This window comes from Podarcis erhardii (genome assembly GCF_964252035.2).
Source record: "Podarcis erhardii genome assembly, chromosome: 6".
NCBI classification, from domain to species: Eukaryota; Metazoa; Chordata; class Lepidosauria; order Squamata; family Lacertidae; genus Podarcis; species Podarcis erhardii.
The window spans coordinates 100,106,498-100,128,972 of NC_138510.1; the positions used below are offsets into that span (position 1 = coordinate 100,106,498).

General features: G+C 46.3%; 2 protein-coding genes across 7 annotated transcripts in view; both read right to left on the reverse strand.

Moving 5' to 3' along the window:
* Positions 1-645: 645 nt before the first annotated feature.
* PRKAB2 (protein kinase AMP-activated non-catalytic subunit beta 2) lies at positions 646-7,916 on the reverse strand. 2 transcript variants are annotated; one of them, XM_081867375.1, is made up of 7 exons: positions 7,342-7,649; positions 6,911-7,077; positions 4,199-4,292; positions 3,450-3,570; positions 3,231-3,364; positions 2,909-2,977; positions 646-1,832 (listed from the first exon to the last, which is right to left on the reverse strand). In XM_081867375.1, exons 1-7 carry the CDS (start codon positions 7,504-7,506, stop codon positions 1,755-1,757), a joined length of 828 nt encoding a protein of 275 aa, XP_081723501.1. In that variant the 5' UTR covers positions 7,507-7,649; the 3' UTR covers positions 646-1,754. The 2 variants fall into 2 exon arrangements, with proteins under 2 accessions (XP_081723501.1, XP_081723502.1); XM_081867376.1 differs by lacking the exons at positions 3,450-3,570; positions 6,911-7,077 and having other exon boundaries at positions 7,342-7,916.
* Positions 7,917-8,276: 360 nt separating this feature from the next.
* The window catches only part of LOC309344706 (flavin-containing monooxygenase 5-like), a 30,964-nt gene continuing 16,765 nt past the window's right edge, over positions 8,277-22,475 (reverse strand). For all 5 annotated transcript variants that reach the window (XM_081867332.1, XM_081867333.1, XM_081867331.1 and 2 more), the window contains exons 7-9: positions 21,824-22,176; positions 20,823-20,895; positions 8,277-10,187 (exon numbers count right to left, since the gene is read on the reverse strand). In XM_081867332.1, the coding sequence (XP_081723458.1) occupies positions 9,842-10,187; positions 20,823-20,895; positions 21,824-22,176 (772 nt within the window). In that variant the 3' untranslated portion in view covers positions 8,277-9,841. The remainder of the gene's footprint in view (positions 10,188-20,822; positions 20,896-21,823; positions 22,177-22,475) is intronic.

Below are 22,475 nucleotides of genomic sequence, written 5' to 3' on the forward strand. Positions count from 1 at the left end.
CCAAACTGGGAGGGGTGGCTAACACCCCAGAGGACAGGATCACACTTCAAAACGACCTTGACAGATTAGAGAACTAGGCCAAAACAAACAAGATGAATTTTAACAGGGAGAAATGTAAAGTATTGCACTTGGGCAAAAAAAATGAGAGGCACAAATACAAGATGGGGGACACCTGGCTTGAGAGCAGTACATGTGAAAAGGATCTAGGAGTCTTGGTTGACCACAAACTTGACATGAGCCAACAGTGTGACGCGGCAGCTAAAAAAGCCAATGCAATTCTGGGCTGCATCAATAGGAGTATAGCATCTAGATCAAGGGAAGTAATAGTGCCACTGTATTCTGCTCTGGTCAGACCTCACCTGGAGTACTGTGTCCAGTTAGCCATTCTTCATAAGGCATCGTTTCCAGGCCTTTGACCATTTTGGTTGCCCTCCTCTGGACACGTTCCAGTTTGTCCGTGTCCTTCTTGAACTGTGGTGCCCAGAACTGGACACAGTACTCAAGGTGAGGTCTGACCAGAGCAGAATACAGTGGCACTATTACTTCCCTTGATCTAGATGCAATACTCCTATTGATGCAGCCCAGAATTGCATTGGCTTTTTTAGCAATATGCCTTTGATTCTGGGGATAAAGAAGAGAGGAAAGTCTTCATAAACCTGCTCTCTTTATTAGCTTCCAGCTGGCTGGGCAAAATGGACCTTTGGTGTGAGACTGCAAGGCAGCTCCACATTTCCAGTGTCAATTACCTTCCACACCTAGCACTGCAGCTACTTCCTGCTGCACAGTATTTGTTTGCATATGTCTGCAGACCACAGCCGATTCTTTTCTTGGATAATAAAAACATTCTGATGAGGAGTGACTCAAGGGCCCTTCACAGGAGTGTCCAACACTGAAAATACTGCTCCAGAACAGTGTGATTCCACAGGAAAGGACAAGCACCTTATGGTTTAAGATGGCACCACACTGAAGCAACTCTGCAATTTTGGATGTGGCTATAAAAGGCCTGCAGCGGTAGGTGTTAAGCATGTAAGAACTGCCCTGCCCCATTAGACCAGAGGTCTGTGTAGTCCAACACACTTCTTCCGACCATGGTCAACAAGATGCTGTCAGGAAATGGACAGGCAGCACTTGATGGGAACAGAGATTCAGTAGCTCACTCCTTGTAAGTGTGGAGGTTCTATCTAGTCATCATGATTTGTAACCATGTGCTAGCTAGACCTATCCTCTGGGTCCCGGTCCCCCCATTGTAGCATCCCTTGGTAAAGGCCCTATGTTAACCAACAATGACTGGAACATAAAGGGAGCAGGAAAAGTATAATTCTCCCAGGGCCAGGTAAAATAAGGAGCAGCCGATCTCTACCTTAACACTGTTCTACTCCTAGAAAACGCTTGGGGGATTACAAAAGGCTGTCCAGGATAGGTTAGCAAGAAAGGAAGGCTCAGTGCTTCTTCACATTCCCCAGGAGGAAGCCATTTCACCCCCATGGTTGATAAGTCTAAAGAAGATAATGCATCCCCCAAATTTGGTAATATCCTTATGCTACAAAGAGGTGCAACTTGTATGTCACAAACAGCCATCAAGGAAGAAAGCTCTTGATCAGCCTGCAAAGCCAATAGAGACTGATCTCATGCAGAGCAGTAGCCTCTGATGAAGAGCCCAGAAGCCGACTGCCCGCTCTTGTGTCTGCTTCTATTCCGATGTGCGCAGACAAAGCAGCGGCCTGTGCTCCCATGGAGACAAGGACAGACCCAACTCAGATGGGCTTGTAGAGGAGAGTAGTGACGTATTTCTTCTTGTAGCGATGAGTGGCACTGAGCACCATGACACCATCCTGGGAGGGAAGGAGAGAGGAGGATTTAAAGGGTTCTAGAATACCATGGCATGGTGCTCTCCACTACATGTTTTGGACTGCAAATCCTATCAGCTCCAGCCAATATGGACAATCGTCAAAGATGATGGGAACTGTAGTCCCAAACATCTGGAGAGCACCAGGTATTGGCTACCCCTCACTAACTGCTTACAGAGGGCTGGTGGGGGAAGTTCTGAGCAGGGGTTAAGAGAATGAAGATATTAGAACAGAAGGTTTGTGCTTAGAGGGTTTTTACACACTTTCACCCTTCCTCTTTCCCCATCCTTAATTTTCTTCCAAAGTAAAATACTTGCAGACTCAAAGTGTAAAATGGGCTGCTCCCATCCTCACTGAGAAGAGCTGGAAGAAAGTGGGATATTTGAGAAGAGACACTTGGAGCAGAACAGCAGACAAGATATAGGCAGCCTCAGACATAAGAAGTGCTTTCCATTTCAGGTAAAGGTAAAGGACCCCAAGACGGTCAAGTCCAGTCGAAGGCGACTATGGGGTGTGGCACTCATCTCCCTTTTCAAGCTGAGGGAGCTTGTCCACAGACAGCTTTCAGGGTCAAGTGGCCAGCATGATTAAACTGCTTCTGGTACAACGGAACACTGTGACAGAAAACAGCGCACAGAAACGCCATTTACCTTCCCGCCGCAGTGGTACCTATTTATCTACTTGAACTGGTGTGCTTTTGAACTGCTAGGTTGGCAGAAACTGGGACAGAGCAACAGGAGGTCACCCCATCACACAGATTCAAACCATCAACCTTCCGATTGGCAGGCCTAAGAGGCTCAGTGGTTTAGTCTCTCATTTCAGCTTCTCCCCAAGAATGCTTTTTTTTCTGAACAGCTCCCTCAATCACAGCTATCTTACCCTGAATTCTAAACTGTTAAAACCCACAACTGGGCAAGGAGGTAAAGCAATTAGCAAGATGGTGCCGTGCATGGCAGGAATGAGAGAGAAGAGAGAGAACACTCAGTACATTGCCCTCAAGCTCTGAGGAGGAGGAGCAAGAAGAGGAAGAAGCACTGCAGGCTGCCTGGTCCTGGCCTTACCTTAATTGACAGGGCATAGAGATGGTTCAGCATCACATGGTTTGGCTCAGGCAAGAGGGCTGGGTCACACTAAAACAGAAAGAAATGTCACTTTTCACCTATGCAGCCATTTCTAATTCTGTCACTGGGTGCTTACATGTACCTTAAATTTTAGCCGCATGAGGCCAATCAATGTGGGCACACCCCATAGCAGGTAGGTGTGACCTGTCCTGCTCCAGACACTCTGGGAACCACAGCTCACTTTAGAGTAAGGCTGCACCTCCCACAATGGAGCCCTCTATAAAGGTCTTGCTGTATACTGCCTTCGGTGATTGGTACTCACCGAAATGTTAGTATCCTTGTTAAGGATGACTTGGAGGAGATGGGGAGGAAGAATGGGCGGGGACTTGAAACGCTCCTCAGGTCGATAAACATACATTTCTTGGCCATATATTCCAGGAGGGGAGCCAGAAAGGTCTATTAAAAATAAAGATAGTATGAGAAAGGAAACCAGGAAACACCATCATTTTGGATGTTGACACCAACAGCACAAGAAAGTCACCTCGACAGGAAGTCTCTGAACTTTCTAGGGAGTCCACCTTTAAAGCATCAAACACTTCGAAGTCAGACTTCCTGACATGAATCAGATTGTTAATTGTCCCCATCTGACTGGTGACCACTGGCTGAAAAACAAGACAGAGGTACATGCCACAGCCGCAGGTCAAATCCCCACCCTTCCCAACATATATATGCAGAGAACAAAGTCACATCCCAGGTGAAGCAAGGAGAACTGTGTAGAGGAGGTTAAACACAGCTACAAAAAAGGAAGACTTAAAAATCCTCAGTAGTGGTAGATGTAACATATAAGCAATGCAGAACACAAGGTCTCACTATTCAATTAAAACCTACGAACTACATCGAAAAGCCAGTCAGAATATGTACTAGGGGAGCAGTACATAAATTCAGAAGCACAGTTAAGTGCCAGGGATTCTACCCTGAAAAAAGAAAAAGAGAAGAAATCACAGAAGCAGTCAAAATAATCCAGCAAAACTGGAAGGAAAGCCAGGGGCCTTGTCATTGGCAATTTTAGCCAGAAGGTCCTGCTTGCCTCTTCTAACTATCAGAAGCTACAGAGTGCACTGATAGTTAACCCAGGGAAGTAGCCTGCAGCATGTGACCCTGGCTCAGAGAACTAAGCTGACAGGGCAGGCAACAAGGTCAAGCCCAGCCCACCTGAAAATGTTCGGGGGGGGGGCGTGCAGAAGGACCTCTCAGCAATATGACACAGACACATGGAAGAAAAGGAGTTACCTCAGAGGGATCATGAACCCACTGGCCATCCACAAAGAACTTGTACTGGTGCTCCCCTTCAGGAAGGTCCAGAATAGCGACAAAGTCATTGTGGCTAAAAGGAGAGGGAGCAATCATCCACAGTGAGAGGCAACAGCTTAGAGCCTCATCCATCCACTCACAGCACCATCTGCCCACTCATGTATCAACTATGGTTCTATCCTGCCCCATAACCATAAAGCTCCAGGTGGCATACATAATCTTTTAAAAAACACAACAGAAATAAAAATAGTCAATATAAAACACGTTACGCATTACTTTCAAAAATGGGGAAATAAAATCTATTAGAAGGCCCCCAAAAGCTTGCAAAAAAACCAAACAGACAACTTAGAAAACTAATCAAACTACTCAAAGTATAAGTGAGCTACATTGTGCCAGAATTTACAGGGAGCCCTGAAAAGAACAGCAAAGTACTAAAGCTGCAATTGTCATGTACTGTCAAATGCCACAGCAATACTGGCACGAGACTGGGTTACCTGGAAGAACAGAGAGCCACCACACAGAGCTCCCTGAATCTTAAGATCCCCTTTGGGGGCCCAATTGTGTATCCTACTGTCAAGTGAAAAGAGGAGATGGCCACAAAGGAGATGGCCTACTCAATGATGGAGCCCATTAGGGAACAGCCTTTCCAGAGCTCACATGGTGCCTTTCTTTAGTTTTTCAGTGCCACATTAAAACTTTTTAATCACATTTAAACTCCTATTTCAAAGCAACCCCATGGTCTTTACTGTTTTAATGTTGCTTTAGAGAAACCTTATGTCCTCATTCTTTCAGGGTGGTTTTTAAGGTGAGCGGTTGGCACAGTGGTTCATCCCTCTGCACGCTTTACCCATCAAGTTCAAGGGACCTCCAATGTATGCCAGCTTTCTCTCGAGTCTTGTTCTCTGTACAATATTGTATGAAATAGACCAGTAAAATCTCCAAATTACTGTAAGGTCTGGAATTTATTAGAAATCCCTTGCCTTCCCTTTTAGGTACTGGTGGGGAGGGAGGCTTAAATGAGAACAGCCTGTCCTGAGCTTGAACTGAAGATGTGTATCTGAAGAAGAACTGTGTATCTGAAGAAGTGTGCATGCACACGAAAGCTCATACCAAGAACTGACTTAGTTGGTCTTTAAGGTGCTACTGGAAGGAATTTGTTTTGTTTAGCCTGTCCTGCCATTATCTTTGTGCTCTTACAACCTGTGACAGCTGGGGAAGCGTCTCAGTTGCAGTAAATAGATCCAAGTAAAAGAAGTTAAAGTTAAGCACCTGTGAGGAAAGGTTAGTTCCACCCACTAATTAGCATTTAATTAATCATCACCTGAAGCTGAAACAGAAGCACAGCACAGAGTGTTACATGCCAGAACCTAAATCTCACAAGGGTAATCCTTTCAGTTCAGGAGCTGAATGCCCATGAGAGGAAACCTCGACCAGACACACAGATTGCACTCAAGTTTGGAAAGGACTAAAGTTGTACGTTTTACCAAGCCCACAATGCCTAGAATTTGCTGCCAAGGAGTGTGGTGGAGTCTCCTTCTTTGGAGGTCTTTAAGCAGAGACTTGACAACCATATGTCAGGAGTGCTCTGATGATGTTTCCTGCTTGGCAGGGGGTTGGACTCGATGGCCCTTGTGGTCTCTTCCAACTCTATGATTCTATGATAGATAAGGCGTCCCCAAACTAAGGTGCACGGGCCGCAGACCGCAGACCCCGTCTCCCAATCGCAGCCTCCTCACGCACCACCCAGGCATCTCCCTGCCCACCTCCCCACCCCAGAGGCTGGCGGTGCATAGTCGGCAGCCACTCCTGCCTGCCTGCCTGAGCCGCCGCCCACTGTGGGGCGCAGAGGCTGAGAGGGCAGCCTTGAGGGGGGAACAGTGTCTCTACCAGGGTCTGAGGCGCCTGAGAAGCGTCCGGGGTGGACGAAGCGAGCAGGGACTGGCCCGCATGAGGGCCTTGCTGGCGGCGATGTTTTTCCTGTTTTTTGTGCACTACAAATAAAATATGTGCAGTGTGCATAGGAATTCATTCATATTTTTTTCAAATTATAGTCCGGCCCCCAACAGTGTCTGAGGGAAAGTGAGCCGGCCCCCTGTTTTAAAAGTTTGGGGACCCCTGGCCTAGATAGTGGACGAATCTGCTCCTAAACAAAATATAGACTTCATCTTCAGTTCAAGCTCAGTCTACGCCCTGTTTAGGTTAAAAGCAGAATTCATAAGCTAAAGAGGTGGTGTAGATCTCAGTTCCATTTTTTAAAAACCAGCTTTTTCAGTTTTCAAAAAAGGGCATGTTGAAGTAGGCTTAAAGTGAGAGAGAGCCCCCATGTTCCTGGGGAGGCTACATCTTCTCCTCAATCATTGTTTCCTTTACAAAATCAAGATGGTACTGCCCTACCCTGCCAGGATTAATGATACTGTACGTTTTATGTGAAGCATTTCGAACCTTTGCAATATGCCATGTACGACACGGGGCCAAAGTCAGGCCTTCAGAGCATCCATCGCAGCAGAGCACAATGCTTTGCACCGGCTGAGCCATCAAGCCCCAACAATCCCATGATGCGCATGGATGTAGGTAAGCAGTCCCCGACAGCCTTTCATTCCCAGACCCCCATTGCTCTTCTGGCGGTGTTTGCTCTGTGTAACAACCTCTCCTCCCCGACACACAGGCAGAGCAGCATTTCCGCCAAGGCACCTTTTAATGAGAGGGATCTTGGCACTCCAATTGTTGAAGGATCCAGAGATGAAGACTTCCTTCCCTCCCTCCGTCCATCGTATGACGGTGGGACGAGCCTGCTGGGCTGGCTTGATGGACTCGTCCAAGTCATGGTGCCAAGACACAAAACCTTTATCCCCGGGAAGCTGCAGGAGGAAAACAAGAGCTGCATCTTTCCCCCTGGTTCTCCCCCAGCGCCCAGGGCGCTCCGAAGCCCGACCCCTCCAGCCCCCGGGAGGCGGCCCTTTGGATTCAGCTGGGGGGGGGCACTGTGGCGGGGTCCCCCGAGGCCTCCCTCGGAGCAGCTGGAACCCCCCCCCCGCTCCCCAGCCGGGTCTCTAGTCGGGGGGGGGCAGAGGGCAAGACGCCTCCTCGCCCCCCCCCCGCCGCCGCGGGTCCTCGAGGGCTACCTTGGCGTCGGGGGCGCTGAAGAGGGCGGGGTCGTCGCTGCTGCCCACCATGATCTTGTGGGGAGGGGGCTCCTTGGCCGGCGGAGCCACCCCGGAGCCCTCCGAGCGGGGCGCCTTGCTCCCCGGACGCTCTCCGGACCCGCGCTCGCTCGCCGTGTTGCCCATGGCCGGGGGGCGAAGGGGGTCCCGCGGGCAGGAGGAGGAGGAGGAGGAGGCGGCCGCTGCTGCTGCCGCCGCCGCCCTTCGCCCAGGGCCTCCTCTCCGGCGCCCCTGGCGCCCTCTCCCCGGCCCGGCGGGCCCCCGTCAAAATGGCGGCGCCCAAGGAGCGCATGCGCGCCGCGCCGAGGCCCCACGGGAGGGAGCCTCGGGCGGGCCGCTTTCTCCTCCCGAGGAGGCCCGCCTCGCCTTCCGCGCGCACCCCGGCGGGCCGGAGGGCTGTGCCGGCCAGGATGGATGGGCCTCTGGGACGGAGGCCGAACGGGAGAGGCCCGAGGGGAGCCGGAAAGCTGCGCCAGCCGTCGGAAGCCCCTCAAGGCGCTGGTCCTCATTGCGCCGCTGCTTCTGGCGCCGGGAGAAAACGGGGGCGGGGTGGGGGGTGAGGAGGAGGAAGATGAAGGAGCTGAGGAGAGTGAGAAAGTCCGGAGGAGGTGTGAGGAAACTGGGCGGCCCCACTGCCAGCCCTCGCAAGAGAGAGCCGAGGCCCCGGCGAGGGACGGGGCTCGGGGAGGCGGCGAGAGGAGGAGCGGCCCCCGCCCTGCTCGAGCCGGAGAGGCGACTCGGCCGCCGGTGCTGCCGCCGCTCTGCGCCCCTTTCCCCGGGATGCCGGAAGGTCCCTGCTGGACGTTTCTGTTCCTTCGTGCGCCCGCATTCACCGGCCGCTTCCCTCCGTTCAGCCGCTTGCAGAACCCTTTGGGCTTTAAGCCACCCTTTCAATATGCACTGTTAACATTTATTGGTCAGCCAAAGACAGGTTATAGCCAAAAGGCAAATAAAAAGCAAACAGGTTTTAGCAAGCAAGCAAAGAACAGCACGATCAAACACATGTAATAAAACACGTACAATAATATGTAAAACCGTATCTTGGGTTGCAAGGCCAGAGTCCTAGGCTTTCTTGAGTTGGGAGCATTTTACCACAAACTTAGCAGGCTAAGCCAGGCTAGAAAACAGATGTTTAATTTAGTCAATGTCACTGAGGTTGGTGATCGGCTTTAATAATAATAAACATTTTCTCCTTGGAATTTCATATTAATTGCTATATAACATAGAGTATATAATGTCCTCTCTTATCTGGCATCCACAGATGCAAAAGCGCTGTTCTCTAGGACTTTACTTCTAATGCTCATCCAGAAAGTTGGTTTTCATTGCCTGAAACCTAGAAATTCCCTACAAAAGAAGGGGGAAATAACCACAAGCAAGTATTTCTCTAGACTGAACTGGGTTTTGATGTGGGCCCAGTCCTGCAAGTAATTCCTGCAGGTGCTCTTGGATGTTTCCTTGGCTAGACTGCATATTGGCTACTAAAGGAGCTGTGGGATCAAAACTAAATTTCCACAGCAATGGATTACTGCTGGCCACCCACGTATCTTTGGAGGGCACTCTGAGCTGATCTACACAGAGCTTGACCAGATCATTTACTATGTGGAAGGAAAACATAGTCCTCTGGATATAACACTGTTGGCTTTAATCCTGCTTCCGCTCGTACCTGGTGGAAGGCGCAGTAGGATTCGGATTAATTTACTCTGCACTGCCTGACTTTTTCATCTGGCTGTTTACAGCCACCCTAATTCAGAATGAAGTTCAATTGCCAGAAGATTTCCAAGTTACATATTGACTCTAGGTTGTCTTTTAGCAATCTTTTTTCATGCCCTGAATTATTAAGTTCAAAGGAAAATGTAGTTGTGCATTTTCCTGCATCAGCAGGATGTTAAACAAGATCGTCTTTGAGGTCCCTTCCTTCCAGCTCTATGATTCTGTGAAGCATTGATTCTGCTTCTGAAGGGCTGTAAATCTTATTTAGGGTTGCAATCAATTTATTTTTTAACAAAATTACAACCCACACTTTAAAAATATTGAGGGATAAAAAGGTAAGGTATAATTGAATTGACTGACAAATTTGAATAACATTTAATATACATATAATTGTATGTTTGGCACAAAACCTGATTGGTCCACATGAATTAATTGAATTATAGTATTAAAATGTTTTGTGAAATTAGGTTTTATACTTGTGATTAAGAAGAGCAATTGGACAATAGGGTTCCTTAAAAATGTTTTTAAAAGATTTGGGAATAACTGCAATCCAGGAGAGTTTGCAAGTGTCGGGGGGAGGAGGTTACCGTCTAAAATTCCATTGAAAGGTCTGTGCAAAAATAGGGATTGAAGTATCTTTGAAACATTTATAAATTTCATTAGTGAATCCTCAGGATTTATTTGTTTTGAGGGATTTATGATCAGTTTCAGCCAATTCCTCTTTCTATTAAACAATGTTGTTCTTCAGCATTTAAAAATAAGCAAAAATTGCAGCCAAGAAAGCCACAAGGCCAACCAGCTTGATCCACAGGGGCACAAAGGTGTTGCTGGTTGAATTGTCAACAGGCCTTGTTCTCAAGGGCTTCAGGATCCGGTTGTGTTGCGTCAAGATGGCTTTCCTGGCTCCATCCCATTTCCCTGGTCCTTCGAGGCGGTACTGATAGGGTGTGCATGGCCCAAACAAAAGCTCCCAGGCCAGTTTGGGGTCAGAAAGAAACAGAGGCCATACACTGGGCTTGACCCCCACCAGACAAGCCAATTCATCCATGTACTCAATATAGTCCACTTGGATGGTGTGGCGTTGGCTCTTCACATACCTGGCATGGAAGGGGGAAGAGACAAATATAGTTTACTGCCAAAGAAGGACAGAACTTTCTTTATGTATGCAACAACAGCAGCAAGAATACTCATCGCGAAGTATTGGAAGACACAAGATTTACCCACCCGGGAAGAATGGCAGATGAAGTTGATGGACTATATGGAACTGGTGGAAATGACTGGCAGAATCCAAGACCAGGGAGAAGAGTCGGTGGAAGAAGATTGGAAAAAATTTAAAGACTATTTACAGAAATATTGTAAAATTAATGAGTTTTAGAAAAATGGTGGAATGAAGTTATATGGCTTTGGCAGAAATGTTATAAGGAACTAGGTACAGATAGATTGTTAATGTATTACAGGGAAAAAACAAGGTTAGAATATGTTAAGATAAATTACAGGACAGAAAACAGAGGAAGATGGAAAGGAATTGCTGAAACAGTTAATTGAAGCGGAATACAAAAAGGGAGGCGTGAGAAAGTCGATGAAACAAGTGAATGAAAGATAAGATTGAAAATATTGGATGTGTTTTTAATTGTTCTTGTTTTGATTTGTTAATTTAATGTTTTATGTAGTCTTTCTGTTTTTGTATTGTATTATATTGTTTTGTCTAATTTTTTTTCTTTCTTTTTGTAATATTTAAACTCTTAATAAATATTATTTTTTTTTTTAAAAAAGAGACAAATATAGTTTACTTTGCTATTCATTCAATCAGTCCCATTTATAACCCAGCCTTCCTCCCCATGGGGAGCCCAGGGTGGCTCACAACAATAAAATTACATAAACCGATTCAAAACAATATTACAGGCAGCAGTTAAAACCAACAGTATAAAAAAGTGATAAAACTATCTGCCCCAAACTTGGATGAGGGAGTTTGATAGCCAGCATGCTGCTTCTGAGACTGTCCTAACCCGCATCCCAGCAGAAGTGGTTAGGGGGCAGGGAGTGGCACATTCCTCTTTCACCTCAGGTGCTCCTGGGCAAGACCAGGCGCTGCTTGGCTCCCAAGTGATTTAGGGCTTTGCATCCTAGTACTCCCACCTTGAATTGGGCCCAGTAGCTCACAGGCAGCCACTGCAGTGCCCCAAGATTAAGGATAGCGTGGTTGTTGTTTCTTGCTGCCCCATACAGTGAGCAAGCAGCCATGGTCTGCACTAGCTTTGAGATGCTCTTCAAAGGAAGGCCTTTGTAGAGAGCATTGCAGTTACTTACCTTGGAGGCAGGTACAAGAGCATGGGTAGGAGGTGGGAAGGTCTTCACCTTGAGAATGACATGAGCTCTGAGCATAGGAGGCCCAGGTGAGAGCTGGGAAGGAAGGTTGCTACAAGGCTCTACCATCCAATGCATGCCAGTTAATTGTAGCGAGCTTCTGCAGAAATAATGATTCCCCCTCTCCCAGGGGTATATACTGCCATTTTTTATGTTGAGTATTGTTCTCCTACTTAGTTTTAAGCTGTTAAAATAGCTTATTTGTATTGTTACCTAGTAGGACATGCATTTATGTTCTGCCTTTATTGATAGGATGATTGTTTTCAATTGCTCTTAATATGTATTTTTAATTATATTTATTATTGTTCATATGTCGTAAGATACTTTGGACACAGTTTTGTGGCCTACAAATAAACAGATGACTATGATAGCAACGTTTCAGAGCAGAAACTGGAGTCCTTGTCATGGGTCACTATAACCCTCTCAGGGCTTTGGCTTAGTACAGAATCTACACCCAGTGGCGTCGCAACGGGGGGAGGGCCAGTACGCCCTGGGTTCCATGCCTGCGAGGGTGACAAGAAAGTCACATTGCGGAGGCTGGTGGTGGCACGAGCAGCCACCGCAGCCACCCTTGGAGAATCCTCCGTTCGTGGCTGCAGCCACGAGAAGAGGATCACGGCGCCGGCAGCAAACCGCTAAGTTTGCTGCACAGTGCATGTGCAGCGTCACACGCATGCGTCGTGCGTAGCTACGAGCTCTTAGTTATCATATTTCACAATAGGCCAAATGTGCTGGGGAAGGGTAGGCCCACTTCATGAATTTCATTTTTAATTAATACTGAGGTCTTGTCCACAAGGGCAGCAAAGCAGTCTAAATATCTCTGTTATTATTTTGGTATGTGATGTCAGTTCATGGAAACATCACCGCTGCAGACAGCCAGATTGTTGACATCACATGATGCGCCTATCTGTGGGAAAGAAGAATTTCCCAGGACGTTCACAGGCTGGATAAGTCTTTGTGAAGAGTGTAACTTGAAACTTTCTGTGTGCGCATGTTCAGGAAGTTTGTCAGACTTGCTGGAAGAACTGAACTGAAAGGATGTGTTTTTCTCTGGTCAGACCTCACCTGGAGTACTGTGTCCAGTTCTGGGCACCACAGTTCAAGAAGGACACTGACAAACTGGAACGTGTCCAGAGGAGGGCAACCAAAATGGTCAAAGGCCTGGAAACGATGCCTTATGAGGAACGGCTAAGGGAGCTGGGCATGTTTAGCCTGGAGAAGAGGAGGTTAAGGGGTGATATGATAGCCATGTTCAAATATATAAAAGGATGTCACATAGAGGAGGGAGAAAGGTTGTTTTCTGCTGCTCCAGAGAAGTGGACACAGAGCAATGGATCCAAACTACAAGAAAGAAGATTCCACCTAAACATTAGGAAGAACTTCCTGACAGTAAGAGCTGTTCGACAGTGGAATTTGCTGCCAAGGAGTGTGGTGGAGTCTCCTTCTTTGGAGGTCTTTAAGCAGAGGCTTGACAACCATATGTCAGGAGTGCTCTGATGGTGTTTCCTGCTTGGCAGGGGGTTGGACTCGATGGCCCTTGTGGTCTCTTCCAACTCTATGATTCTATGATTCTCTAGTGCTGTAATGTCAGAAATAAACATCATGTAAATAGATTTCTGACTTATTTTCTTTCCCCTGCGGAAGCAGGAGGGAGGGGTTGTGCATTTTACCCACGCTTGGGAAAATGTCGCCTATCAAAATCTCCCTGGTCTGTCTGGATGGCAGCCAGAGGAGGTTACCGGTATGCAAGCTCCGAGGACAGTGAGGGGGCCAGCCTCTGTGGCTTGCAAACCAACAAGTGGTAGCAGAGGATGGTTGAAGCTGAAGCACGGCGGATGGGAGACATTTTTTATGCTGATAAGCAGCGATCCACGGAACTCTGCGATGCTGATTTATGGCTGGATGGTGAACACGAATTGAAAAGTCTTTGGTTCCCTGGGAAAAAAGCTCCTGTTTTGGATAAAACAGAGCGGAGAGAAGCCACATACTTCGCATTCCAGAGCTGATAAGAAGTTCCGTTGCTAAGCGACAGGTCGTGAGTACTTTTTGAGCTAAATTTATGAGCTGGTTAGTTTAAAAAGCAAAGAGAGAAAAGAAGCTTCAGAAACGAAAGCAAGGCTGGGTTTTTCAGCGACGCTAATTGTAAACAAACTGTTGGAAAGGGGACTTTCCGTGCAGCTTGCTGCAAAGAGCTGTTGGATTGCAGCGAAGGGCTTGTTTACAGACTCTGTGGAAGGGAAAATTCCAGGCAGCTGGGCTGACTGCCAAGTGCAAGCAGCTTGGATCAAGATGGCTCTGTTCTCTCAGAAACTGAATAGCCAAAACTGGCTAGAATGGTCATTTGCAATGGAATTCTTGCTAGTCGGAGAGCAATTATGGGACTTAGTCCAGACCCCACAGCCTGTTGCTGTACAAGCACAGGGGGAGAAGGCTGCAATTAAAAGTGAACTGAAGCAGCGTGTCATAAGAATTTTGGCAGAAAATGTGGACGCTTGTCTTGAGCCAGTCCTAATGGGTGCACAAGAACCAAGGGTTGCTTGGGAGTCACTCCGCAAAGCTTGTGAAGCTGGGGTGGGAAGCAAGGACCGAGAATTGGTTGCGCCAAAGGGGGAGAGCCAAGATGAAGCTAGCCAAATTCTTGAGAGCTCATCGAAAGCTGGGAGGAGATTTGAGCAACAACAGGGAAGTGAAGGGACTGTTGCTGCTGCTGCTGTTGATGATCCTATTATTGCTGCAATGGCTGTTGCTGCAATGGCTGTTGCTGTGAAGCTCGGGAATCAAGCACCCCCACTACAATTGCTATAGAGGAGAAAGCTGTAACTCAGAATGCTGTTCGTCAGGAGACACCACATCAGAAGAAAGGAGCTAGAGGGAGCTCTGTGAAGCCTGAGGCTTCAAACAAAGGTCATACCCAGTCCCAGGCAAAACCAGATATGGCTTTGATGTCCCTAAAAGCCACATCATCCGTGGAGAACTCATTTGTTATAGACATAGGAGCGACGCAACACATGGCATCACGCCAAGAACTGTTTTCTACGTTTGAGAAGCAACGCTTCACTGTGAAACTGGCCAATGGTCAGGAAATGGAAGCAACCGGGATCGGAACTGTGTATCTAGAAAGCCTGAACTTGACTATAAACAATGTTTATTTTGTTCCTGATTTAAAGTACAATCTGCTGAGTGTTTCTCAAATAACTAAGAAGAATTTTGGATTCTTAGATCACGGACTGCAGTTTCTTGAAGATGGACTTCTGGCAAGTGATGGGCTGCACCTCACAACGGTTGGGCGGAATGTTTTTGCCAAAAATCTCAGAAATCTCATCAGGAGGGCTTTAAACTGACTAATGTGGGGGAGGGAGACAGTGCTCCTGAAGGTAGGAGTTTATCAATTGATGAAGATGATCATCCAAATGTCATAGACCAAATGGAGCAAACAGCACGCAGACCTAGTGATGGGAGGAAAAAATCCTTAAATAAGAGACACGGGGGAATGATTAATGGACTTCAATGTCTGTACACTAATGCGCAAAGCATGGGTAATAAACAAGATGAGCTTGAGCTCTTGGTACAGCAAACTAAATATGACATAATAGGCATCACTGAAACCTGGTGGGATAAGTCCCACGACTGGAATGTAATAATGGAGGGATACAATCTATTTCAGAGAAACAGACCAGACAAGAAAGGAGGAGGAGTGGCGTTATATGTCAGGGATTTGTATACCTGTGAAGAGATCCAAGATTTAGAACCTCAAAGCCAAAGTGAGAGCATTTGGGTCAAAATTAAGGGAGAGAAGAATAACAGGGACCTCATTGTGGGAGTTTACTATAGATCCCCAAGCCAAACGGAGGGCATAGATGATGCCTTCCTGGAACAGATGGCCAAGCATGCAAAAGGAAGGGAGATAGTAGTAATGGGGGACTTCAATTACCCGGATATTTGCTGGATGTCAAACTCAGCCAAGAGCATAAGGTCAAACAGATTCCTCACTGGCCTTGCAGACAACTTCATTGTCCAGAAAGTGGGAGAAGCAACAAGAGGAACAGCCATTTTAGATCTGGTCCTAACCAGTGTTGATGACCTGGTTAGTGGGGTAGAAGTGGAAGGATCATTAGGCGCGAGTGATCATGCTCTTCTGAAGTTTACTATACAGCGGAAAGGAGCAGCCAAGCATACTAGGACTCAATTTCTTGACTTTAAGAAAGCCGACTTCATAAAACTTAGGGAAGTGCTGGGTGAGATCCCATGGACAGTAATACTAAAAGGAAAGGGAGTTCATGATGGCTGGGAGTTTCTTAAGAGGGAGATATTAAAAGCACAACTTCAGGCAATACCAATGAGACGGAAACATGGAAGGTGCCTAAAGAAGCCAGGGTGGCTATCTAAAGAACTTTTAACTGAGTTAACATTAAAAAAGGATGTGTACAAAAAATGGAAAAGGGGGGAAACCACCAAAGAGGAATTCAAACAAATAGCCAGCACATGTAGACACAAAGTCAGAAAAGCTAAAGCACAGAATGAACTCAGGCTTGCTAGAGAGGTTAAAAGCAACAAAAAAGGCTTTTATGGGTACGTTCGTAGCAAAAGGAAGAACAAAGAAACAGTGGGGTCACTCAGAGGAGAAGATGGTGAAATGCAAACAGGGGATACAGAAAGGGCTGAACTCCTCAATGCCTTCTTTGCCTCAGTCTTCTCCGATAAAGAAAACAATGCCCGACCTGAAGAATTTGGAGCAAATGATTCAGCAGAGGAAACACAGCCCAGAATAACTAAGGAGATAGTACAAGAATACTTGGCTAGTTTAGATGTATTCAAGTCTCCAGGGCCAGATGAACTGCATCCAAGAGTATTAAAAGAACTGGCAGGTGTGATCTCAGAACCACTGGCAGTCATCTTTGAGATTTCCTGGAGAACAGGCGAAGTCCCGGCAGACTGGAGGAGGGCAAATGTTGTCCCTATTTTCAAAAAGGGGAAAAGAGAGGACCCAAATAATTACCGCCCAGTCAGTCTGACATCAATACCAGGGAAGATTCTGGAGCAGATCATTAAGCAAACAGTCTGTGAGCACCTAGAAAGGAATACTGTGATCACCAATAGTCAGCATGGATTTCTGAAAAATAAGTCATGTCAGACTAACCTGTTCTCGTTTTTTGACAGAATTACAAGCCTGGTAGATGAAGGGAACGCAGTGGATGTAGTCTACCTTGATTTCAGCAAGGCATTTGACAAGGTGCCCCATGATATTCTTGTAAAGAAGCTGGTAAAATGCGGACTTGACTATGCTACCACTCAGTGGATTTGTAACTGGCTGACTGACCGAACCCAAAGGGTGCTCATCAATGGTTCCTCTTCATCCTGGAGAAGAGTGACTAGTGGGGTGCCACAGGGTTCTGTCTTGGGCCCGGTCTTATTCAACATCTTTATCAACGACTTGGATGATGGACTCAAGGGCATCCTGATCAAATTTGCAGATGACACCAAACTGGGAGGGGTGGCTAACACCCCAGAGGACAGGATCAGTCTCTCTGATGACACTTTTTCATGGTAAAGGGAAAACTGGTTCCTCTTACCCCATACAAGCTGCCATCAACAGGAACACTTGGAAGAGCACCACACACCCATTCTATATTGCAAGTATCTGTAATACATTAAAAGGAACAGTATCCTGTGCAGGTGCTCCCTGTGGCTCCCCATGCTCAGCCAGGACCTCCTGCTGTGAGGAGGAAAAGGATCAGGCTGAATATTAAACTCCATTATCTCCCCCCCCCCCCCGTTATTTGGAGATGCTGACATCATCTGCCTCTCACCACCCAACAGGGCAGGGTATCTGCATGCTATAAAAGGAGCTGTCTCTCCTCAAATCCTTCTTGATGCAAAACAACTTACTTAACTGCTTAAGCAAGACACAGATGGGACCTGTGAAGGCAGTTCAAGTAGGCTGGGATGGAGGTGTATGGACCACTCAGCCCTTTCCTCTATCCAGGCTGACGCTGAACGCTTTTGGCTGTATGAGCACGTAGCTAAAGGCTAGGGAGGGAGAACTTGCAAATCCCTCAAGTAGCAACAAAGTTCTTGGATGATGGACTCAAGGGCATCCTGATCAAATTTGCAGATGACACCAAACTGGGAGGGGTGGCTAACACCCCAGAGGACAGGATCACACTTCAAAACGACCTTGACAGATTAGAGAACCGGGCCAAAACAAACAAGATGAATTTTAACAGGGAGAAATGTAAAGTATTGCACTTGGGCAAAAAAAATGAGAGGCACAAATACAAGATGGGGGACACCTGGCTTGAGAGCAGTACATGTGAAAAGGATCTAGGAGTCTTGGTTGACCACAAACTTGACATGAGCCAACAGTGTGACGCGGCAGCTAAAAAAGCCAATGCAATTCTGGGCTGCATCAATAGGAGTATAGCATCTAGATCAAGGGAAGTAATAGTGCCACTGTATTCTGCTCTGGTCAGACCTCACCTGGAGTACTGTGTCCAGTTCTGGGCACCACAGTTCAAGAAGGACACTGACAAACTGGAACGTGTCCAGAGGAGGGCAACCAAAATGGTCAAAGGCCTGGAAACGATGCCTTATGAGGAACGGCTAAGGGAGCTGGGCATGTTTAGCCTGGAGAAGAGGAGGTTAGGGGGTGATATGATAGCCATGTTCAAATATATAAAAGGATGTCACATAGAGGAGGGAGAAAGGTTGTTTTCTGCTGCTCCAGAGAAGCGGACACGGAGCAATGGTTCCAAACTACAAGAAAAAAGATTCCACCTAAACATTAGGAGGAACTTCCTGACAGTGAGAGCTGTTCGACAGTGGAATTTGCTGCCAAGGAGTGTGGTGGAGTCTCCTTCTTTGGAGGTCTTTAAGCAGAGGCTTGACGACCATATGTCAGGAGTACTCTGATGGTGTTTCCTGCTTGGCCGGGGGTTGGACTCGATGGCCCTTGTGGTCTCTTCCAACTCTATGATTCTATGATTCTAAGAAACTGGTGTTGTCCTATGATGAGGAAAGTTGCAAAATCTACAAAGATGGAGAGCTGTATCTTTCTGCAAAAGAGAAAGATGGACTATATCTGTTAACATTTGATGAAAAAGATTATAAAATGTGCACAGCATGTGAATCTAAAATGCTTTCTCTTGCACGTATCTCGAAAGAAGACATGAGAGGAAAGGCAACAAAGATTAACAGGGTTTTTCAGCGAGTGTATGCTGATGTGATTGGTCCTTTAGCACCATGTAGAGGCAATGCAAAATACTATCTTGTATTTGTTGATCATTTTTCTCAATAAGTATAGATTTACATGTTGCAGAATCCCAGAGAAACCTTAGAAAGGTTTAAGGAGTTTTGTGATAAGGTTAAGAATGTTCATGATGCTAATATTGATTTTCTTTTCACAGATGAGAAGCCAATTTTTCTTTCACAGGATTTTCAGGATTTCCTTAAGAAGCAAGGGATAGAGCACAAGGTTGCTGTTTCAGAGGCTGCATGGAACAAAACTGTGTAAAAGTGAACAGAGTGTTGCAAAATGGCATGAAGGCACAATTGCTGAGTTCACACTTGCCACATGAGTATTGGGCTGAATCTTTATCATGTTTTTGTTACACTTGGGTGAGAAAGGTTTCAAAAGGCATGGAATGTTCTCCTTTTGAGAAGCTGTTCCACAGAAAACCTTCTGTCACACATTTTAAGGTTTTTGGGTCTCAAATCAGGACAGAAACTCCAGAAGGGGTGAAGAATGCAAAAGGCATTTTTGTGGGTTATGAAAAGGGTCTCTACAGAGTAATTTTGTCTGAATCTGGTCAGGTGATTCTTACAAAATTTCTAGAGAGTGCTCCTGGATAGGAGAGGGTAATTTTTCACACATTTCCCACTGCTGATGATTCAGATGATGAATGTGATTATTCTGATTATAGTGGTACTGAAAGTGATACAAAAAGCTCAGAGAGTTCTGTTGACACAGTCATTGAGAAAGGTTCACACACGATGGCTAGACATTCACAGGTTAAGGATGAACCACTGTTTACTATTGGAACTGGTTCTCCGAAAAGTCCTGAGACTAGTCAGCAAAGAGGATCAGTACCTCATACGCAGGTCTGAGAGAATCACAAAGGGCGTACCACCAAAGAGGTATTCTCAAGAGTTTGCTAGTTCAACTGTTGCATGTATTACTATTGCTGACAACTCAAGCCAGGTTAAGGGTATGTCTAAGTCAGAGACAAAGACACAACAGGGAGTTGCTAAGCGTAACACAACATTCCCTAACCAAGGTAATGCAGAAGCACTCATTCCTTGGAAAACAGACAACCAGAGAGTTACATTGGTGAAACCAGTGGCGGGTAGTTCCAAGGGTGGAACTGAAACAACGGGATTGTTACATGTATAACAACTTTGTTTTCTTCTCTGGATCAAGCTTTGTCCGCAGCTAACGATGATTCATATGGGGGAGGATGTCAGTATATGGAAACATCACCGCTGCAGACAGCCAGATTGTTAACTTGAAACCTTCTGTGTGCGCATGTTCAGGAAGTTTGTCAGACGTGCTGGAAGAACTGAACTGAAAGGACGTGTTTTTCTCTAGTGCTGTAATGTCAGAAATAAACATCATGTAAATAGATTTCTGACTTATTTTCTTTCCCCTGCGGAAGCAGGAGGGAGGGGTTGTGCATTTTACCCACGCTTGGGAAAATGTCGCCTATCAAAATCTCCCTGGTCTGTCTGGATGTCAGCCAGAGGAGGTTACCGGTATGCAAGCTCCGAGGACAGTGAGAGGGGCCAGCCTCTGTGGAGGGGGCTTGCAAACCAACATGTACTGCAGTTAGAATCTCCTCTGAACTGAGTTCAAATTCAAAGAAGCCTTATGCAAGCAGCAATCCATGGAAATAAACACAATATTGTTTGGGCCACCGGAAACAAAACGCTCAGATGAAAAGCAAATGGAAATAGGGAGATGAAAGCTAGCCACAAAACCACCACCAAGCCAGTCCCCCAGCCCCAGCCCCAGCCCCAGCCCCACCATAAGAATATACTAGCAAGCCCCCACACCAGCAGTGACCAGAGTTGTATACTGGGCTCATTTTACTTACTGGATCTTCCACAGAATGGGTAGGCTCGATTAAATGAATAAAAACTACAGGCTGACATTTTTATGACAACAATATCATGCAGATAATGCAAAAAAAAAAAACCCCAAAAAAACAAACAAACCCACAACCACCCACCCAAAAACATGCATGCATGAGTAGCTCCGATTCAAGAGTGAACTCCCACCTTGAGGCACCTCAGCAATAAGTGCAGTTGTAGGAAGTGGCAACACTATAAGACTAGCCTACCTGGTAACCATTCAAGCTAAGCCTGTCATTTACCGTTTAGCCATTGCTGCTGACGTCCTGGTGATATCCGACATCATCCCACTTATTGATGGTATCTTAGCAAGTCCTAGAAAAGAGAGGCAACGTTTAGAGGACCTGGATAAAGGCAGCTGGAAAATGTAATCAAGGGAGGCAAGAGGCCCTTTCTGGAAAGTCCTGAAGTCTCCTGCAACAAACCAGAATTGCTCCATCCTAGTCAGCAGGAATTCTCTTTTCATTTGAGAAATATCAGCCTAGATTCCCTGTGTGCATAACTAAAGCTGATATTTCTGAGCTTTCAGATAGATAAGGGGAATTGGAATGCTGCTAGGTTTCAGGGTCCCTAAGAAAATGTTACCTTCCCACCCCAATTTCTCTCTCCCCTTCCAGCCCCACTTAACATCCTGGTAATAAAGCAGGTGGGAGAGAATGAGTCTTTTTCACTCATCAGAAAGAAAAAGTGTCAAATATCACACACCCACACCCATTATTACCATGCAGGGGGAAGGAAGACTTCCCTTTTCCTAAAGCTTTCTGGAAAACCTCTTAAAGAGATTGTTGACACATTGCTTCAAGGAGGCAGGAGAGTTGCTTTGCTTTCTTATTTTTAAATGAGCTGTTGGAGCCCCTTCATTTTAAGGGCATAAAATAAATAAAAAAACTCTCAGTTATTGCATAAAGTTAAGGTGGCAGCAAGCTCCGCTACCCCTCTCTCCAAACCTCTGGCCCCAAGGAGCCTCTCTGGGCCAGGCAGCACCCCATAGCAGTGCCCTCAAATCTGTCCCCCGAAATCTGACAGCTCAAATAAAGGAGGCAGCTCCATGGTCAGCTCCCGTGAAGAAATACTACCCCCTCATCATTCAGCAAGGTCAAGTGACAGTAAATAGACCTGGTGCCATGAAATTAACACCTGCCGTGTCCAGACTTCCCAAATTTACCAGTATAGCTCATTCCTTCAAACACAGGATTCCTGAGATTACCAGCAGCATGAAATGGAGCAGTTTGAAAGCTCTTACCCTTAAACACACGGACTGCCCAGCGAGCCTGCAGCTCTGAAATGGGCATGATGGCACCCAGGGGTTGCACAAGGCCAATGATTGCTAGAGTAGGCTGCTCCAAGTGTGGGGGGAAGACAAATTTATACAGGGCGGTCTGGTTCTCAATGACTCTCACAGAGTTTCCCAGGAAGGGAAAAGAGAAACTGTATCCTGTGGCAAAGACAACAAAATCGATATCGTCTTCCTTAGAGCCATCTTCAAAGACAACAGCAGTTTCAGTAAATTCACAGATGTTTGGTTTCACCAGCACCTTCCCTGAAATGATGCAGTTTGGAAGCTCATCGTTGACGGTTGGATGTTGGCTGAAAACCCTGAAAGATACAAAAACACACAGGGTGGAAGTCAGTGTCATGGTCTTTCAGTCGTTCATCGGCAGAAGCATTTCAGCTTGTCAGAGAGAGGCTTGCTCCCTGCCACATGCTGCTCTGGGACTTTTCCCAACCTCAAGCCAATTGCAGGGGCACATGGCGGTCGGAGCGGGGAAAGCCGTTGTGCAAGCAAAAGGGAAGGGCTTCTACTGACAGTGTTGGCTAGGTGAATTCTCAAAATAGCTATTTAATATTATTATTATTATTATTATTATTATTATTATTATTATTATTATTATTTA